This window comes from Echinococcus granulosus, assembly GCF_000524195.1.
Source record: "Echinococcus granulosus chromosome Unknown EG_S00016, whole genome shotgun sequence".
Taxonomy (NCBI): domain Eukaryota; kingdom Metazoa; phylum Platyhelminthes; class Cestoda; order Cyclophyllidea; family Taeniidae; genus Echinococcus; species Echinococcus granulosus.
Genome location: NW_020170396.1, coordinates 93,791 through 115,793, shown reverse-complemented (window position 1 = coordinate 115,793; position 22,003 = coordinate 93,791). Strand labels below are relative to the sequence as shown.

The 22,003-nt window shown below is 43.0% G+C and overlaps 2 protein-coding genes across 2 annotated transcripts; one reads left to right on the top strand and one right to left on the bottom strand. All coding sequences in view use genetic code 11, as the record gives it.

The window, feature by feature from the left end:
• Nucleotides 1–521: 521 nt before the first annotated feature.
• On the top strand, nt 522–6,221 carry EGR_03151 (39S ribosomal protein L46; the record flags this gene model as incomplete). The annotated part of the gene is made up of 4 exons (XM_024492400.1): nt 522–855; nt 1,957–2,132; nt 4,791–4,928; nt 6,039–6,221. The coding sequence occupies 4 exons, from the start codon at nt 522–524 to the stop codon at nt 6,219–6,221; spliced, it is 831 nt and encodes a 276-aa protein (XP_024353074.1).
• Nucleotides 6,222–11,016: 4,795 nt separating this feature from the next.
• EGR_03150 (Pumilio domain-containing protein C14orf21) lies at nt 11,017–15,628 on the bottom strand (the record flags this gene model as incomplete). Its single annotated transcript, XM_024492399.1, has 6 exons — nt 11,017–11,400; nt 11,829–12,046; nt 13,213–13,348; nt 13,396–13,792; nt 14,676–15,345; nt 15,538–15,628. 6 exons carry the CDS (start codon nt 15,626–15,628, stop codon nt 11,017–11,019), a joined length of 1,896 nt encoding a protein of 631 aa, XP_024353073.1.
• Between the last annotated feature and the right edge of the window lie 6,375 nt (nt 15,629–22,003).

The following is a 22,003-nucleotide window of genomic DNA, read 5'->3' as shown; positions in this document are numbered from 1 at the left end:
TCGCCTAGTCCAGTGGCTGCATAGGTACGTATCTTGTGTATCTGAAGCCTGTAAATGGTTTAGGCCTTTTGTTTCATTACACTACATTTATTTTGCTGTACTTAACACGTAATCTGTTTTTCATTATTTTGTAGTTGTGAGTGGTACACTGTATGTCTCCTTCCTAGACTTCAATTGGTTGCTTTCCATGAAATACTATTTCTGAATATTCCTGTGGTGTTTGCTGACTACTTCTACTTAAAATCATGGTAATCTGTCCCAATGCTTGTTGTCAAGTACATGAACTGTAAGAAAAAGTTATTTGTGGCAACGCTATTTCTCTTCCGCTGCATATCATCCTAGGCTACTCTCTCACCTGCCACTGTTACACTCTATTGATATTGAAACTTTTATCTTAGCAGACTCTTGGAATATCATTCCCATGTAAGACCCATGTTCATTCTTCACGCAAAAACTCCTAATAAGCCTTAATACCCCGGAAAATTAATGCGTACAATTCATCCCCTGCCTCTCATCAAGCCATGTGGAAAATATTTGCCGGCCTCTGCATCCGTCGGCCCGCAGTCGTGACCCCCCAGTTGTCGCCCCTTCAGCGTCAAATACAGGAGTTCTTTGCGGAGGTGGAGGTCCAGCGGAGCCATCTTTCAGCGCACGAGGTGCGCCACCGCAATGACCTGGAGCACATGGCAAAGATGGCACAGGAAAACCAGGAGAGCAAGCAGAGTACTACGCGCCACCAGACTTCCCGTGATAACGCTGCCGCTTCTCTGCTTACTGCCAAGGACATGGAATTGGTTTGGGAGGCTGCGGCGAAGGAGTTCTGGAAGGAGCTGGGATCTGTTCCCCAGTCTGAAGGTTAGTCACGTTTTATTATGACTACTTTTTTCTCATTTTGTCATTTATTACAATCTGTTCACTCATGTTTATTGCTAAAATTACTTTTCAGCAATTTATTCTCATTTAAAAATCATTGCAAAGCAGTTCCGTTCCTGCCGCTTGAGGTTAGCCTTTATTATCTCTATTAGTCATGCAAATCCATTGGTTTGTTTGTTTGGTTTGTTTATTTTTGCTTGAATATAGTATTATGACGCCCGTGTCAACTTCAGAGGCTTTAAGAGATATACACCACTGTATAAAATCCGTAGCCGGTTAAAAAAAGTGGGACAAATGGTTTTCCATTTCTTCTAGATTAAGACCGAGGCCATATAGGTTGAAAAGCTTGTACTGTTAAGTGTACAATCAAGACAAATTATATCGAATGCCCAAATAAGTTCGTGTGATTGTTGGCATGGCTCAATGCGGTAGCTTAATATGACTTGTAAGGACTTGTGAGGTACACTTGTTTATATCCATGCATTGGAAGGTTTATCCATGCGTCAGTCTATCGGTGATCCTTATTCTGATCTGCATCAGTCTACTCTCTTTTTGAACGCTGATATCGTAAAACGTCGGCTGAACCTGATGGATATGATTTGAGCCCGTCTGCGTTATGAATAGATCGTAACATGGTTGCATTCCGCAGTTTCCTTGTAAAAGTGTCATAGCTTTTGCAGAAGTTGTGGTAGCATAGTGAATCACCCAAAACTGATTTAAATACTTTGATTCTTGTGATAAATCATCAAAAAAAATGATACGTCACGTCCAGAAAATTATTTTATGTGCTTATTTATGGGATGAACGGTTCAATTGAATGCGTGTGATATGGATAAAACACTCATTTTACTCACAGTATCTGTTTTCAATTTCTGACAGGTGTTAAAGTATCAGAAAGAAGAGGAGAAAGCGTTTTGAAATAGTCCCTTTTCACTTTAACGTAGGTTAATTTATGGGACGAGATGTTACATTTGAATATATTCGACTGCATTTTTTATTAACGTCTATTGTGTATCGACACAGCTGTTTCTTATTCCGTATAAAACAAACTCGAATGTAATTTCTTTGATTCTTTTTGAATAGGTGTGAATGAGTCAGCATCAATAGGAGAACGGAATGAGACGGGTGTCACTTCAACGGCCACTGCGTGGCGCAAACTGGACCGTATTTTGATCCTTCTCACCCGTCAACGCCTTGGAAAGTCCTTCAACTGGGGCCTCCCTGTTGTTGAAGTTACTGGGACTTCCACACTGCGTTCTGTGAGTCCATTTTGTCGTCTCTTTAGGATTTGTGCTTGATAGCATTACGAGTAAACTCTGCCTCTGGTCAGCCTTGATAGTAACTTTAAAGATTCCTCCATCTTTGTTCCCATTCTTCTCAATGAATGGTGATCCTAAATTTTATTCAAAAAGGTTTTGGAAAGATTCATCAGTCTACATCGAGATAGAAGGGTCACTATCGAGCTTGGAGCCGAAAGAGTTGCTCAGGCCGTCTTAACACGGTTTCTTCTTATTTAGTCTGGCTGAAACAGAACTGAAACAAAACTGAGCTTCCTGTTTCATTACATATTTTTAACTCTATTGATAAAGTCCATTTAGTAAGTATTTACTCCTTTTTTTTCATTTGTTTGAAATTTCGAAAGGGCAAAAAGGTATAACACCCAAATAGAATATGCATATTCAACATACGGTAGGGTTTGAGGCTACTGTCATGGCCAGAAGGCCACCTCACCCAGGGAACGTACAATGTTAGAGCACTTAGGTGGTTCCATTACCAAAACCGAGAGTTAACCAAAGGGTTAACGAATTACACAGCCTCCCTCCTCCTTTGAACGTCTTCCTTGGCGCTCCACTTGGTCATTCTCCCGCGTCAACCATCACATCGTAACCGGTGCTGTAATAAAACACCCGCGAGCCAACCGTGCCAGTCATCGAAGTTCCTTACAACTGAGGAGATACCTCTCCACAAAATCACTGATCCCTCTTGGTAATTCTGCTGGATCTGGAGTTTTGTCCAGTTTGGCAACTGTGTTGAGGGGAGGAGGAATGTGATGGCTATCTTGTTTATCCATCGTTAGTCGTTAGCCTTAAAGCAGAATCTTGTAACAAAGAATGAAATTTAACATAGTTCCGTATGAGTAGGGTTTCGCTTCTATTCCTCCTTGTCGCGTTGTTCGCACTTCAGAGCTGTCCAGCCATATCTACCTGGGCTCTATCCAGTTAGTAGAGAAATGGACGAGGTGTTGTGTTTCACATATTTAAGATCTTTATAGGGGTTGGTAGACAGCTCCATAACTATGCTTTTTCTAGATGGTTCATGGCCAGAGTTGTTTCAGCTGTTAATAGCTCTCCCGCAGACTGCGGAACTAGGGTAGTTTCCGAAAGTCGACGTCATTTTCAGCCCGTCCTTTACAAGTCGTCACCACTTTTCCCATCCGCAGCATATGCACTTCCGCCCCATTAAGACTTATCACTCAGTAATAGAAATCAGGATGGATGTCCTCTTAGATCGGGTTTGCTTTCCGCTGCCAGCGGCGTAGCCCTCTAATACCTCCCTGAAGTCATAATGCTCAGACAGAATGCGTATTGTCGACGTAGAGTAGGGATTAGGGCCATTGGCACAGCCCAGAGACTACTCCACCCGGAGAGGATGCAATGGCGGAGTACCTAAATGGCACCAGGCATTCCAAGTGCTGAATGGTTGCTAAGGCTGTGAGCCGGCAACCGCCACTATCAACCACTTTTCCACTGCCATCGTTGCATGTCACTTTTATTAACAGCTTCTGGCCTGAACTATTTCATGGCACATCCGCTAGCCATCATTACTGGGACACACTCTACTTGAATGTTTTTTTTTCTACTCGGGAAGATTTTCTCCGCTTTACTCACTAATTTGACGTCGTTCTACTCCACCTTGCTTTTTTTGCCAAGAACTAGGCTGCAAGTCAGGTAGAAGGAACAGTTTCCTTAACATAATTAAGCAGATGCAGTAGATTGAGGTACACCACTTGGATGACTTTTATATGCACTCTCGAGCATATTTTAAAGTTTATAGTTCCTCAGTTCATTCGCCAAGTTACTGCTTAGCTCCCTATATTAAATAAATATTTTAGATATTTGCGATTGGCTTTTCCTTGTCGAATTATGGATGGTATAGCTAAATTTCAGATACGTAAGCTACCAAATAAGTCTGTATGATTTTTATAGCAAGTTAGATAGGTACTGAAACCGTAAAATATTCAATCCGCTTGATTGACTTCCTTTTCCGGCGAGATACAGACCTCTCAGAGCCTCCTTTATACTGCGCTTTGTTTCTAGATATAAATATCCCATCTTTCTTTCTGTTTAAATTTCATTTCTTATTTATCAGCTCTACTTTGTGTGTCTGTTTAATATGTGAAATGTAAGTGACATTCCTTGTCTCCGTCACCTTGGCCATTGATTCTTTGACTGACTTTTTTTATGTCTAAATGCGGAGCTAAACTTTCTAACCTCTATTAAGAAGCGTTAAGCTTGTCTGACACATCCATCCTCTGTGATGTTTTATGGAGCTGTAACCTTTAAATCAAAGTGATGACAGTCTGTATCCGATCATTTGAACCGCTTTTCAAGCCCTAGATTGAAATGTGCCTTGTGTGTTCTAGCAGGGCGCGACTCCTTCTTAAAGAGCCTGAACGAAGCGTATTTGTATCAATGGTGTAATGACTAGCATGTCGTATTAGAAGCCGCATTGAATTCATTGGAGTCTTTCATTGATGTTTCCTTGCTGTGTTGTCGAAGGTATTCTATCAAATGCTGCAAGCACTGCAGCAAGTGCGCAGACTTGAATTGAATAGCAAGCCTAGGTCGATAATCATTCCATCCAGAAAAGGAAACAGGATAACATCGGCTGATTTTGGTACTCGTTTGCGTTTTCAGGCCGCGGAAGATCTTGCAAGAGTTCTCCTTCCCCCAGAAGCGCAATGCATGATCGTTGGAAATGCTCCAGTGGCGGTGCATAAATACGCCTATCGCATCGACGAGGGGAAGGAGAAAGGACGGAAACAGGGTGTTCAGGTGCGTTTATTATGGTATCCTTTGGCACCCGATTACGCTTCAATTCCCTTGCTTTATTAGGTTGTTAAATATATTAAATGCCTGATTTTGAAGCATCCGTTCGTCTCATTGTACAACATAAAAACTTCCATAGCATTCAAGCACTACACTATTATTAATGGTAAGCTTTGGCCATCTTGACTACCAGGAGGTCTGGAAAGCTTTCATGGTGAAATTTCTTATACAACTTGTAAGAATAGCATCATTGCTCTTGAAAGTGATGAGGAAAGGATGACAGATAGGTTAGCTGCCTGGATGAATTGGAACTATTACTGCTTATATTTACGTTCTTTCGCCCCACTTTTCGTCATTTTGTTAGTTTTTACTGCTGTTGTTTGAATCACTGTCGCCTCCATTACCAAGTGGCACTTGTCTGGTCGTCGTTTCTTCCGTTTTTGAGTCACTAACGGCACTCTCTTCACCGATATTCTTATTTCTGTCTTTTCCATGTAAAAATGGCTGCTCACCTGGCTAAGTACTACAAGCTGAATGAACCCGGTTACATACTCGGGTTGTTTGCTGTCCGGTTCCGTATTCTGCCCTCATCGTGAGTCTAGGCTAATGAGACTTAGTCGCTGCCACTGAACCATATGATCTCACAAGTAACAGCACACACTGAGGGACAGTCATCAGATCCACCTTCTTTAATTGGAGGATCAGTGTTATTTGTGCCGGTGATATGTCCACCAGTGGCTTACAGAAGTTTGGCACTTTATGCTTCAAGATGCCATATCCCAGGATACTTCTATTAACGTATGTTGTGAAGATCCTTACTTTTGTTTGTTACTAAAAACCGGTTAAATCGCCTCTTCCTGACGTCTGTGTGTCCAGCGCAGGTGTACCTTCCTGATAGCCATGTTGACTGGCTGTGATATTACTCTCAGTGGCATTAGTAATAATCCATTGAGCTGCCTCCTTGTGTGACAATAGTGAGACTCGGGATCTAGTGTCGTATTTTTTAAAAGCTAAATTGTCTTATGTTTGTCCATACTGACCACCTGCTGGTGTTATCGGTGTCTGTGTATGTGACAAGGAAAGGCTGAAACCCTGTCCTGTGTTTTCTGAATGTAGATGTACTTTCTGAACGCCTACGTGAATAAACTGTGGCACGGAGAGAACGTCCGAGCAGAAGAGGCACCGGATGGGAGGAGTGGCGAAGCGAATTTCGCGTGGACGTGTATCGAGGAAATGGATGACTTCATCACCGATAAGCAGTTCCTTCGACGCCTGCGGACTTTCATTGTGGAGTACTGACTTTTTTATCTTCTGCCCTCCACGATAGCGTGTGTTTACTGTACATTATTGCATGTATTTATTAGTAAAACCAGCTTGTAGACTGCTCTGATTCGTTTGTTGATTTATTTGATGCTTTAAGCCATACAGTTAAAGCCCTATTACTAAATTTAAGTTCATGAAGCAAAGTAGTGTACATTCATTCCTCTTCTTAGGACCTGAATTCGTCTCCTCTTTATGGTTGCAGTGATTTGAAGTAGTTTTTAAGACCTTGTTTCTATGCATGCTTCATAAAACATAGATGTGTGTCAGTCTAGTGGAACTCCATCTCGGTCTATACGGCTTTCCCGCCACTTTGAACCTTCATTTCACAAAATTTCGGTTTAACCCTTCGGTCCCCCTTACAAATCACGTTCGACTCAGTTCCAAATCTGTGTAAACTTCTGCAAATGGCATTTTTGCATCGCCTCCGTGGTGATGCATCATATTCCGAATGACCCTCTATCCTTGCAATAACCAAGTCGCGATTAACTTGCCAATAAGAAATTTCAATAATGCTTTCTTCGAGTAGTGGAACGCCTTTAAGAACTTTGTGGCTGTATAATTCGTACAGCAAAAAAACCGCACGAATGTGCTTGGCTACTTGTAAAAGCAATGTCAATCGGCGGCGCCGTCTTCGATTGGAACCGATTTGTAGACTGCATCCATTCATCCGTTTGTATCCCTCATCTGGGATGACGGTACCCATGGCACTTGTTTTTTTCGGCGATTAGCACTTTGCTTAAAAAAGACATGAGCCTATTCACTACATAGTTCTGCCTTTGGTGTCATAGTATCTTTACCTTCGTTGGTCTGCATTGACCTTTGGTTGCTGACAAGGACTCCTGTCTTTGGTCACCATCGCTGTGTCATGACGTCTCGCTTGTGTCATTTTGCTGGGGATATTTATGACTCCAGGGAAACATTCCATTCCAATGTTCTAGAAGTTTCTGTTTCAACTGTTTGAACCTAACATTTTAGTAACCTTATCAATTATCTCCCATTTCCTTTCTCCTGACTGGTCAGCAATTTGTGGAGATACACCTTGTAAATTCATTCCCATTCAGACGATATAAATATGCTGTAATTGTGCCTGCTTGTGCATTTGGATTATCTTGAGGCCCTTGTCTCTTGGGGCTTCTAGTTAGGATCGCGTTACTATACGTGGGCATACACATCCATGTGTAGAGCATAATAGTTGGCAATGCAGGTGAGACATGTCATGGATTCGTTAAGACTGAAACCACTACTCGATCAGCAGTTGAAGTTGGTGGAGTGGTTAACGGAGGTGAAAGTTTCGACTGTCCGATCAGTCGGTCTTAACAGCTGCATTTTCGATGGCTGCCATTGCCAATAGCATTGCGGAGTTGTACTGCGGTCCGGAGGACGATGTCACGCTTAACTCGTAGTACATACGGCACGAGGACCTCTTCAACGTCGATCTTGCCCTGCGAGATGGTGTGTGGAGGGTCCATCTTATTAGCAAACCCAGGCTGTTAGTCTGCCTGTCGTGGTCTAGGTGGTAGTTGGGGGAATAGATGTCAATAAATGATTGAAATTAAGCTGGGGCTTCCAGTAACCGCCCATTGAAGTCATTTTGTGGTTTTGGAACCATTGCTTGCCTCGACTAGTTTTCGGTGGTTTTTGACGGAGTTGTTTGATGCATTAGTGAGAATTTAAGGTGTCAATAGTCGCCCCTTCTCTTATAAATTGACAACTAAAGCGAGATGAAGGCGCCGTCTTGACCCCAGGGGGTTTATTGTTAGGGCGTTGGTATGGTTGATAGGACTGATGCACAGCGTTGACGTCGGGAATAACTCGGCTCTTGGGCTGAATCAAAATGTCGTCAAAATGCAAGTTAGCTAGATACGAATACTCATCACCGATTTTATCGACAGTGACGTTCCAATCCTCTTTCAGACAGACGTCTACATTTGGTTTGGTCGAGACCGCGAATGAAAATGCTTAACTTGAACTGGGCGTCAGTCAAGGACTTCAAATTGAACCTTTCACACGTGTGGTTCATGCTCCTAAGGTGGATCACGAAAAAGCTGGTCCCATGCATGATCAGTTTAGGCATTTCTGCGGAATAATGAATGCGCCAGCCTACCCTCAAAGTGTTGTCTCGTGTGTTGTCTTGGATCCCGCGGTAGTATTATATTTCAACACTGACAAAAATAGACTCCCCAAGATCGATGTCGAACAGGATCTTGTACTGTTCAAAACACAGGTCAAATGTGGCATTGTCCTCTGGGCTGTAGTAGAAAACGCCATCCACTAATATCATCGCTACGGAGTCGCCTCGTTGAGCCATCAATCCATCAAACCGCTAGGGCCTCCTCCATTGGTGCTTGTGAAGGTCATCTGAAACTTTCTAGACAGCTACAGTCCCGCTTTCCTGCGCGACTTATCGCTCGTCGGAACGTACCACATCACCAAACTTAACCTCAACTTACTTGATCGTGAATGGTTTGATCAGCTGGACCTGTACCGGATTCGTTGTCGTACGACGCAGATCGTCCGGTGCCACATGATTATTCGGCTTTAAGGAACAGGTTTCTTATGTCTCACACTTTCAAATGAATGCGGCAATTCAAAGGTTTGTGTACGGAAGTATTCTAACTTGTTCTGCCCATTCCACGTGAATAGACCCTATTGCAGTGGATAGGAACTTCAATGGATCAGTCAGAATCTATGCTAATTTTTCAACTAATCACAAGGTTGCATTCAGGGAAAGCCAATGCGTCCTGTTCCCACTGACCTGTTCATAACACAAAACAATTGAGAATTCTTTGTCAAAGTAAAATTTTCTGATGGCTGTTTAAAGATCAAAGTCGTATCGAAGTGTCATGAATACCTAATCACAATCACAACCATCTGCTTCTCGAAGTTGATTACCCTAGCTAGTTTCCAGCAGCTGGTTACCACCATTCTACCAGACATTTCAGCACATTCAGCAAATCGACTCCATTGCTAGACACTCAAAATGCTGGGCCACGATTTCACCATTCAATACCGTCGCACAGAAGACTTTGACAAAACAAATGCTCTCCCACATCTCATCAACGAATACTCAGCGGCCAACGAAGGTTTTGTGTTTGCGATACTTTGTGTCAAGGACTCACACTGTCTGTACTCTCACAGCGACAGCTGACGACCTTCAAAAGGCGACACAGTCCTACTGCGATTTGTCGAGAGTAAGTGCCCGCATCGCTCACCTACCGATGACTTCAAACCCCTTTTACACCATCACGAACCATCATCGTGTTGGTAATCGTATTTTCTTGCTCAAGTCATTGTATCTGAGGTAACTGCACAACTTCCTCACTGGAAATACTGGTGTCAATCCATAACCAGAATTTTGGCCTATTAGCCGCCCATGGACGAAGATATTGTCGAGTTCGTCAGAAGCTGTCATTACTACCAATGAGTAGCAAAGAACCCTCAAAAAGTCCCTTTGACATCTTGGCCTCAGCCAGGGGAACCACGATTACCCATTAACCTCTCTTTTGTCGAACCAATCGTAGCGTCTCGTACCTCGTCCTGAAGTCCATGCTCTCCATCAGTTCAATCAATTCAACCACCTCCTAGCAATCAACATCCTGGGACCAAGAACATGAAGACTTCCACCTTAATTGAGCCACCAGTTACTATGGAAAGGGCCAACTACCGGAACCCTAAGTTCTTACTGGTACATTGAACACCTCTAAACGGTTCCGTTCAAAACCACAAACCAATGGCCGAGGCGCTAATGGGCTGTAGGCTTCGTCCGGTCAACAGAGAGATGGTTCAAAAAGCACAAAAGTGACTCCAAAGAGCGTTTACAGGAAACCTCAGCTTAATTTCAAACAGACATTGATGTCTACTCCACAGACTATCACCCAGGATCCTACCTGCGGATCGTTGTTTAAATTTGGAGCAAATCCAGAAAGGCTCTATTAGACATTCGGATCAGTTATGACACCTGGGTAAGGCACCAGGGTCGTAGCACACTAAGAAACCAGCAACCTTCCACCTGTAAATCTTGTTTTCACCAGGAAAAACTGATCCCGGTTCAGCCGTTCTATCGGCCACGATGGCATTAAGATAAGTAAAGAGGCTGAACGATAAATCGTAGTTACTAGCTTCATCTTTACGGAGGAAGATACCGGAGATGTCTACAGTTCCAGACAAACGAGCTCATTGCCCCACTCTAGAGGTTTGTTTCAAAAGTTTGAATTTCTTTTTTTAAGCCCAACCCCCAAACATTAAATGGATCCTTGTACTTTACATTCTCGTGTCATTCCTCCTAATTGTGAGAATGTGGATCAAGACCATCCATTTTACATACAAGCCGATGTCCGTTACTCAATACCTAGCTCCTTAATGATTTCTTGTAGAGACAGTGTCCACTAATTCCAGTAATAATGACAAATACGGATTTGTCCATTCCACTTCTCAGTAATGACAGTATAATCCTAACATTTTTATTAGTTTTTTTTGGCAGAGAACCCCTTCAACTAACAGCAATTAATAAAATTTCTTGCCCACTAAATGCAAGAGTCATTTCATCAAAAAAATGAGTCCTAACCACTTCTATACCAATCGATTAACAGACATCTATATCGCCTCACCGTTCGGAAAAATATGGAAATACCAAGTATTTTTAATCTGAAATAGCAAAATTTAGCCTCTCGTGAATTTCACCCTCCAAAAGGCCTTATTTTAGATCAGGAAAGAGATTGCTATATGGCACAGTTTTTTCAATTTATATACAACATACCAACACATCTGCGCCTCAGTGCTTCTGTTTCTTGGCCAAATGTTCACGCTTCTGCAAGTCCGTTTGTGATTGACGTCGCTTCACTGAACTGCCCAATCCTCCCGCCGTCTGTTCCTTAGCCTTAGTGGTGTTGGTGCTAGCCTCGGCCAACTTAACCTGTCGCCATCGTTGTGGATTCGTGCGGTAGACAGCAGAGGCGACTAAATTCTCCACAAATCTGCCAAACTTTGCACCCGCCAAACGGTCAGCCAAAGGTGCCAAACACCGCGCAATCTCCTCACGCAACGATAACATCTCTTTTCCCGTGGATGGCTTCGACGCGGAGGCTTCTGAGCTGCGCCATAGGGCCTCAACCACCCGGCTGCCTGATTGGTCCATGGCTAAGGTACCCAATTGTGGCTGAGATAGGGAGGTAGATAAATTATAATTTACATCCCTTAAACTACTATAAAAAGTTTAATTCATGTGGCGGAAATACTATTGCTCTCTATCTTTATCTTTTATCTTAAAATTAGATCATTCGCACCTCTGCTATTCCTCATAAGGGGAGAAATGAAGTAGTACCCATCCTTTTACTTTTACGTAAAGATGAAAAAATATATTTCATGTGAACGGAAAACCTACTTGATTGCGGAGAGAGAAAAGGAACTTGAGCTTGTAGGATAAATCAGCTGGAATACCGCTACTTTCGCGTACAAGTTCAAGCAAAAAATACTTGTAATCAATTAAACATTATAATTTGAAAGTTTCAACATTAAAAGTTCATCCCTTTAAATCTCCTTTTCAAAAAGGCAAATTTGGGGAAAATAAAAGGAAGAGGAGCTCACCTTGAGACATGCAAAGATTTGAAGCTTCCTCTGCTCCGGCACGGAGGGCGAGAGGAGGGCAGACTCAATGACCCGATGCAACATATGATTGCGCGCCCACGCGACCATTTCAGCAGCTGGCAGGCTGGCTAGGCTGATGGCCAGGCGAGTTGGACGGTGATGGGTGAAACTCAACACCTCCTCAGCCAGCAAGCAACCCGCCAACTTGCACTCCGTCGCTAAATTAAGTTTGTTGAATAAAAAAATCTTCGAAATAGATGCAACTAATGTAAAAGTATTTACGACATCTTGAAATGATACAGTAATGTGAGACTTTGTTTAACCGTGTATTTAATTGCAAAACTCTTCAGTCTGCTTGGGTTATACCTCCGCTCGGCGGTATGGCACAACGACCATAGTTATTTCCCCAAGCCTTCCTACTGCTTGTTGGAGCATTATAGGAGAGTCGGAAAGCTAGAATAAAAGAAATCACCATCTGCTAGTTCACATATCTCATCCAGTTGCCGACTGTTAGGGGTGAATTGTCCCATTTGGACCTCAAGCTTCTAGCCATTGCTGGAATGTCTTTGAGTTGCTTCTAATTGCCGCTTTGGGCCAGCAGTGCCAAATCTACTTGAACCCTCCTCCTGAAGACCATATTTGGCACTTGTACCCTAACCGGGTTGTGGTGCGATGAATAACCAGGTGCTTTAGCTGTGGTATAAGAGAATTCATTGAAGCACTGTGTATCTAAATTCTGCTGTCACAGTTCTTTCAATAGGCAACCACCACCAGATGGATCAGAGTTGCAAAACTATGAAAAATATTAGCAAGTGATTCTCTTTGTGTGATGATTCTTCATCCCATATTGGTCTGTTCGTTGTGGAGAACAATATTGCTTTCGCTGATGCTTGATTGGAAGGCTTCAGTTTGAAGTGCTAAGCTAGCTACTTCACTAAAATGGAATAAAAGGAAGACACCTATTGAAGATGCCCAAACTCAGGGCGATTATTCAACCACCATTCCAGTATGATTGTGGTCAGTTTTGAAGTTGTATTTAGATTTGTTATCGGTCTTTGCAGAGGAATTATCTTAAAACCATGGTCGAATTGAAGAAACTGTTATCGTATACACGAGTTTTGTCGTGAAGAGTCAACCAGTAACACAGACAGCCCAAAACACAAGTTGATTGACTAACTCGGTTTGGCAAAAAAAAACACGAAAAGGGAAGAACGTTTCAATAGGGTAGCCAATCAAAATTACAAAAACGGATCACATCAATTTGGAAGTCTGATCTAGGACTAAGACGATGGATATTGTGTATGAACTGAAAGTAACTGGGGTGAGAGGAAGCGAATCATGAATAAGCAGGAATGGAGTATAGCATTAGGAAGTCTGCGGGTACCTGGTGGTTTCTTCTCTTCCTCCTCTCCGTCACTGCTAGTCTTGAGTTCAGGCTGCCTCTTCAAGCGGACAATTGATTTGATTAGCTGATCGTTAGCTTTGGTCTTTGGGACATATTCGAATGCCTCCAGGAGAATCTTTACAAGAGGCAAAAACATCATCAATGCCAATTCGAATTACCTACCTTCTCACACGTAGCCTGAACGGCCTCCGCACTGGTCCCACTGCACCGACGACACGCTTCGGCCAGTGCGATGAGGAGGTAATGTTGACCGGAGTCGAGAGCCACCCTCAGACCTGTCCCTGTCTCACCAATTCCAGGCAATTGGAGGGCCGACATTATTTCTTTTAGATCGGAGGCTCGCCTCACCGCTCGGATAGTAGCGCGCAGCACTCGGCATGCGTTTTCGTGACCTGCCAGTGCAGAGACGACCGATACTTCGGTGGTGCTGCCTTCTGACAATGACGGCATGGTGAGAAGGTGGTTGTGTAGAAATTTCCGAAGCAAACGCCCCGGAAGGAGGCTAATTAGTGTCTCCATGAAAAATACCGCTACGGGGTGGGAGAATCCCATTGGAAGGCTAGTGGCAAAAAATATCCCGATATGTTAATTTGATGACACTGTATGGTACAGATAACCTTTAATAGGCGTCAGCACTAACACTTCAAAATTTCCATTGGGTTATAAGGCATGTAACTTCAAGAAAATACTCATGGCGTTTGGGCGATTGTAAATATATATGTGTTTATGATTTGGGGTTTTCAGTTGTAACAAATTTCCAAAACCATGAGTCAGTTCAGATACTTCTTTTGCTCCTGAGCACGAGACATAAGCTAAATTTGTTCACAATAGAAGCAGTAGACAGCTCAAAATATAACGAAATCATACAAGTAGGGAGGGTATGGCTAATTAAGGAATGCATAGACTGTCTTATTCAGGTTCAGAACCGCAATAACAAAACTTCTTAAAGTATCCCAAAAGAGCTAACTCAATAGGTGAGCATGATGAGTAAAAAGGACGTGAATAAGCTGCATCGAAAATTGTGAGTACATCAAAGCTAAACTACGAGTAAAATCTCAGTATCAAGTCTTGATGTGGTCACCGTTCCAAAAAAGCTATCATTATGAACAAAATGACAAGATAAGGAAGTCATACGAGTAGCTGGAGGCTTTGTATGGTAATAATTAAGAGTTCGTAATGCTTGAGGTGGTTTGAGTCGAGTTCTAGGTGGGGATTTTAATATCTTAGTTACGAATTAAGGCAAGAGGCATGCCACTTTATTCAGAAACTACTGCCTAAACTAAATCTTGGAAAGTATTGTTGGGGAGTATGACGTTCGAGTTAAAACTTGACGTTGGATATTTAATTGTCTAACGACATCGGCTTGGATAAATACATCACGATTTTAGGAATAAATTTGGTAATCGCACCACCAAGGGAGCCAAAAGTTTACTTAGACATACCGAATCTCGCGTTTTTCATCCAACTTCAGAACCTCCGCATCATCAGATGCTTTCAAGAGTTGTGACCTGCGCAAAATATTCGAACAAATCGCCTCAAAATCCTTTTCCAACCGCTTCCAGCAGACAATGATCAGGGTTTGCAGAAAAGCACCAGACATGGGGTCCACAACGAAGGCATTAAACGACTCCGAGAGAAGGAACTGATTGGTCAGGTCAGTGATCCGATCGGAGGAGGTAGGATCAAGTGGATCAGTAAGAGTGACTTTATCCACCTCATAGAGCCCCGTATGAGGAGATTTTGGAATGTTTACTCCGGAGAGAAGTTGAAGGTAAACGCGTAGAGCTGGTGAGGCATGAGACTGTTGTAGAAAAATGGCATAATTATCCCACATGAAGTCGAGATAGTCAATGATACAAGAGGAAATGAGTTCATCTTGACGAAGATCTGGCTGAGAGGTACAGTGCCGAAGAGCAGCGTGAAGGACGTGATGTGCAAATTTGGTGCTGAAAAGGGGCTCTAGTTCCTTTGTGAAGACCTTCAACAGGCAGCCAGTTGCTTCCGCTGATGCAAACGGCACCATCTTCTCCACACTTGCAGCGACTCTTCCGTTGGTACAGACAGACCAACCATCCTTGCTGAGTTCAAGAAATGTTTGCAGCACAAAGTCGGCTGAGAAGAAAATGGATTACTACTGTTGCAGATGCAGCTCATCTTTTACTCAGTATAACGAAAGTAACCACATTGTCAAACGTTTTTGTTGTTTAAAACAATCTTCTAGGGCGAAATAGCGACTGCTAAATAACTACAGCAAGACACTTGATACAAACAATGAGTCTTGAAATGAACGTGCAAAGTACTTACTCTTATCTTCTGGCTTGCATTTGCGTAGCAAAAATTCTGCTCTATCTTCGAAATACCTTACTTTGCGGAGATCAGTGTGCCTAGGAGCCATCAAGCTCAACAAAATCCTGCGTCTCGCACTGCGTGTTTCTAGTGAAAGTGTAAGTTAAAAGGGATACAGAGGGAACGACCTTAAAAGTAGAGGTCAAGAATCTATCAGCGCTATATTAGGTCCGGTCTAATTTTTTCTCTATATGGCTTTTTTGGCCACATTGTCGTTTTCAGCATCAGGTTTTAAATTTTGATTGCCAACTTTGCTAAATTAGTGTCCTAACATGACGTATTGGTCTATTTCTAAAAGACCTAAAAGAACAACAAACTAATTTTAGGGCTTTTATCATTTCAATGCAAGATTATTATTTTACGATATCTAAAAATGGTTGCCTTTAATAAGCGTGTTCCTTTTGTGTGACTTTTCGGTGAGTTTGCAGGATGGCGTTGTTAAAATGTCCAGATTTGTCTACGATCTCTCATCTTCTCGCTGATTGTCTTTTTGCCACTTACTGAGCTACAAGATAAATAATTATACTTTTATAGTCGCATAAATGGCATTTTTTTGCCTTTAGGCAATTTGGAATGACCATGCCTTTGATTCAAATTGCTTAAAACATTAAGCCAGCATAGGAGATTTAACAACTGTTTTATACCACTTTCTATCATAATATTTTTAAACGACATCAAGTTCTATATTAACAAATGCTTTTGCAATAAAATGGCAGTGTGTGAAACACATTACACCTTCGTTTATGGTTGTCACTCTCTAAGCAATGAATGTGAGCTCAGTGTTACGATCCCATGCATACACTTCTGGCACGGCCTCTCTGTTGCTAAGGTCCTCATTCAACTTATTACAAGGATTGTTTTACTACTTTGGTCTCTCTGGCAACCAGTCGTGTATTATCCAAGTTGGGCTGTTGTATTTGCTTAAAAAATAAACGCGCTTTGCGTACATTTAGTATGGATTGGTCAAAAGTCTGTACTTGCTGGTCCTGCCTTGCCAGCGCAACACCTCTGCTCCCATTGGCTCATTTCACTTTAGCAAAACAACTTACTGCTACATGCACGTTATTCTGGGAATATCTGAAAAGCGATCACGTCTGAATTGGTTGTGGTGGCGATATTTTTGCCTAAAATTTAACGCTAAATCCAGACATCACGTGATCCTTCTGCTTTTGATTTGGGGGCTGAATTCTCCAAAGAATTTGATATTTGAACGCACGCACAAAATACATATATTCCAATTGTAATGACATTGTAGCATCTTTTTTAAGCCCAACAAGCCGTTTATTGGTACATAGCCTAGATGCCAAAGTGAAAGAATCTGTTTGTTTTTTTCGTAGTAGCTTGCACACATTTTCCCTCCAAGTGAGGATGGTTCACCCCCGCAGCTATCACTGAAGCACATCCTCTTTCTGACCTTGGCCCACTTTTCTGTGGCCTGTCTTGACTATCCGCAAATATCTTTCGGCGGAAAAGTGCAAGTAGTCAGAGCCACTTTATTACCCGTGGGAACAATGCCACGTTGGAGAGTTGGCACGTGAAGCATACCACTACCACCGCTGCGTGTGTGTGTGTGTGTGTAAACTTCCAAATTATTGGGAATAGATTGCATGTTTCATCAAATGGCACTACCGTGTATGCATGTCACTTTGTGCGATTGCACCCTTGCAACAGAAGGCAAAAATATTTCTTTTGCTAGAGGTTTGCTAAGTTTTGGGGATATCAGCAATTTTAATGAGTTTTGTCGGTTGATTGACAAGAGTGTCAATGTCGAATTTCCGAGTTCATTTTAACCGGTGGGGTCAAAGCCCTGCGCTCATTGGTTGCTGAAATGGGAAACAAAGCGACAGCCTCCGTTTACACCAGGACATAACAAATGTTCTACTCGCGTCGATCAGTTAGTGTTATTTCTGACTGTGGTCATTTCCTGATAATAATCTCTCTCCGTAAAGCGCAATTTTATAATAGTTTAAATTAGGATAAAGTAGCCTGACTGTCATAAATGGTCTAGCTTTAACCATTCATCTGTCATACACGCTGCAGAAAGTGGAAAAGAAACTTGTCTCAATTTAAGCCAATTTAAAACAAATTATTTTGTTTTTGGATGCCCTCTAAATTCAATTTTAGAACTTGAATAAAGCAATATTTCTGCGTCCTCTCTGCCCACTTTTCTTACCTTTGCGTGATTCGTTGAGGTTAGAAGTAGCGCAGTGGTCAATCAGCCAATCACTTCAAGGTCATCCGCATGGACGATCGAGCACACACACTTCCATTTCCGCTTCGTGGCGCGTGTTCAGTCGTCGTCACGTGGTAATCTGGGCAAGTTATCCAACTCATTCACTTCAAATAAAGTCTCTACGTGCGCTGTCAAAACCACTCGTGGTAGAAGCCAATGGTGGGATGGTGCGTACTTGTGCCAAAGCACACATTATTTCTGCGCAGCAGTCCTGGTCTCATTCTTTGCTGATCTCCTAACTAATTGTGTGCTTTCATTATGCTTCGTAATGTGTGTTTGGCGCGAATCCCGTGGGCGTGTGCAGGTGTTTTGACTAAGCAGCGATTCTATGGCGGCGGTACGTGTCGTCTTTGCGCCAAATTGCAGTTGTGGGGGGGTGTTCTACAGGGCCCACATTGTGGATTTGCCAAGAATTGCGCGTTTAGCAGGTTAGAATCACCTAAACCCCGGCAACCACAAGCCTACGTACGATGAGTCATCTTCTTTCCGAACGGGCGTCACCCAGCCACTCAATGCCTCCCTCTAGAAGGCAATTCTTTCCTTCGGTGTGGTGTTCCGCCCAGGTTGCCATGGCGATAAGTGTGGAGCCGAAATAAGTGCCTTTGAGAAGTTGAAATGGAGGATATAAAATTACGCTTTGGCATTCCCAGGTTGCACTATCAGAGGCAGCCTCATTCCCGTAGTTTTTTTACAGTCCTAGTTGTCAGTTTTCATTTTGCATTGCGTGGTGTCAGGAGTGTGTACTCGTTGTGGTTGTTGTTCTGCAACATGAAGTGGTGCCGAGTTCACCCCACATACCTACGCATGTGCTGTTTTGGGTGTGCAGGCCTACGTGGGAACGCGGGTGTGCGCAAGCCTCGGAGGGAAGACAACGCGGTGACTGCGCGTTGTAGTCGAGGTGACTGTTGAGGGCGAGGTAGGGGGTTTGGGTGAGTCATACCCAACTCCCTTACAGATGGCAAAACACGCTCATCTTACTACTTCTAGCCTCCCTCCATTCGTGGTATTGCGCAGATGGGTTTCTCCTCAATATTTACTCACTCCTTAAATATTACTGGAAGGCTTAACTTCGTAGTTTAGGCGTTAGCGGCTTGTTATTTGATTTTGAGGCCTTGTGTTCGCTCGTGAGTGTGTGTATTTCAAACACAGGCCGTAATTTGAGGTGTGCTGCGAATTGTAGCGATGCAGACCAGTTGAAGCCTTATCCCACTTGAGAGGACGTGAAAGATGAATGTCGTGATTGAAGCGATCGTGTGGCAGATCATGGCTAGATGCTGGAATTCGTTCTAAAATAAGTGGATAAATTTATCTGAAAATGGATGTAGTTAGCTGTCATTCGCAAAAGCAAACCACAGATGCTGGACAAGTCAATAAACTTGAAGCTGGTTCTCCTTTGAGGCTGTCAGAGTTCTCATCTGTATATAAAAAAGTAGCCCCTACTGCCGTTGTTATTGTCAATCGTCTAGGCACGTATTATGCAATTCGCATAAAATACTTTCTTTAATCATAAAACCCTTCCGTGGTTAGCAGTGCAGATCTACTGAGGAATAGCTACCATCTTGGTGGCATGCCTATAGCCTCCCAACCCGTCGGAATGCTACCAGCAAATCATCAGCAGGGATTATTAAATGCACCAACTAATTTCCTCAGAAAAAAAAGAATTTGGGAAAAGGAAAAGCTACATTCCGCTGTAGAATAAGGGATGGTGACTGCGCACAGTTTGTATTCCATTTCGGACACACGCACACCGATAGAGGACGCCAAGCGTTGGCTGGAGTTGTCAAATAGTTGGTTCTGCGGGGGAAATTTGTGCTTTAGGCTAAATGTCAAGGTCTTTTCTAACACATGTTTGTATAATTAAGTGCCAAACAAGTGTCTACTCTCGGAACGCCTGGACGACCCACCCGCTACGCCTTCGGCTGTGCATCGTCAAGCTAACCAATCATTCGACTGGAAGGGAGGTGCTAGCACACACATTTGTACCCAGTGTGTGTATTTGCGTGTGTGATTTTACTAATTCATGCGGAGAAATTTAATCGTGTCTTGTGTATAATGAAATGCTAATTACGTTTCATCTACCCCCTTGCAAGCCGTACTGGTGTGCTCCAATGGTAATTCAGCTATCATTGAAACCTCCATAGACGTTAAGACCGTGTATGTGCTGCATCCGTGGTGAGAGTAACCACTAGACTCATTTACTAGCAAGGCAACTCAAGACCCTCGTGGCATATAAACCAGACACTGTTAATCACGATCTTGTCAAGTAAAAGTACTCACTTCCATCAGTACTCGTCACAAGAGTTTTCTCTCGACTTCTCGGTAGATCATCATGTGAAATACAAAATAAAAAATATAGCTTCAGTACTTGCCAAATTTCAAATGTGGATTGTTTTTTCAATTCGAGACGTTGCGCTCAGCGTTACCACAACGGTAAACTAATCGATGACAGTGGTCTGCAATGCGCCCTAGGTCACACTCACTCACGCACTCACGTAAGAATGCAGGCCTGAATGTGGGGTTACTATGGCACCACGCAGTGAGTACGTTGTTTGTACACTATGGGTGTTGTGACTACCTTGTTGTGTGCGCAGTTGCGGGTGAACGTGTGTGTGATTTAACTTGTAGTCAACTAAATGTACCAAAGTGTGGAGCCCTCAATTTACGCTACTGGATGACGCAATTTGCAAACGACCAACTTTTGCACCCAGGCCATTGGTCGAGATACTGCCGCCGTCTGATTGGTTGAGCCCCAAGGTCGTTGCTGGCTTGTGCCAAAAGTGTGAACAAGATGAAGGGCAACTGGGACTGGTCAATTGGACACGTCTGGTTGCATTCTTGGCTGGTATCCGTTCAAGCTAGGGGTACAGGTGGTCTGTCTGTTTACAAGCTAGCCTAGACTGGTTAGCTGTAGCGGAAGTGCCTGGGTTCCACCTAACGCGACACTCAAAAGGCAAGGATCGTGCAGGAGATGGCAATGATTGAGGGAACACCCTAATCCAGTTCTGTTTGCAACAATGCGAGACCCAATTTTGATCTGTTAAGTGGAGATAACTGTTTTGGAATGGTTAATTAATTTAGTACGAGAGATGGTGGGCTCTGAAGCCCCCTGTAGGTTTGGCTCAACTAATTTTATTACTTTATCCTCATAACATTTCCAATTTTAATTTAAATTGTGCATAACTTTCAAGGCCTTGTTGGACTTTAATGCCAACAGAAGAAAAATAATGAGAGAACGGCGATCACCATGAGGCAACGACCCAAGACTGACTCAACTGCCAGGGTGATGGCCCTCGAAAATCGCCAAAATTCTTAAATTCTACCAAATGAATTTTAGTTATGAGCAATTCTTCTTGTGAAATGCTACCTGCGTACAAAGTATTCCCGGCGTGGAAGAAGAGGCGGGTGGAATCTGCTCCGACTCAAATTGGAAAATTCCACGTCTCGTCCCGGCAAGTACTCTAAACGCATCCTTCCAAATACTTCAAAAGTTCTGCTTTCAGAAGTATGTACTCAAGTAGCTAGCTTAACACACAACGAGTCACGTGCCAGCTGTCATAAATATTCCAAAGTATTGTTGCGCTGGATGACAATCGACGCCGAGTGTGCTGAGGCTGTACCATGGGTAGGATCCGCCCTACTTCCTTACTGCGAGTATATCATGGAGACTAAAGAGGTGTGGACACTCAAAAACACATGTGACCCTCCTATTGGGTGACAAGTGGGAGCACCAAATGCGTTCGTCGCATTTGGAGGTACTACTGACTTTCACGTTTGTAATACCAGATTGTAGTAGATCCTCACTTCACGGAGGCACAAACTTCTTAAAGTGCAAGCAAATCCACCGACAATTCTATTTCCCCCAAAAAAATCTTTTTTACGATGCACCAACCAGAAATGATTCCACACAAAAACAGAAAAAAGTAAAACCACGAGGTTCACAAATTACACACACGCATATGCGTATATGCAGGCAATACGTTTATGTATATATATTAATAATTTTGTAAATAGAGAAATAGATAGGGAAAAAATATAGAGAGAGGAGAAGTAAGAGAAGAAAAATGTGTACAGACATGATTGTAGTTTGGCTAGGCGAGTGGCGTCACGCGATAAGAAGGAGGCGGGGGGAGGGGGAAAAGAGGAAGGTGGGAGATATCGCCCCTTCCCTTCTGCTCCAACAACACGCATACA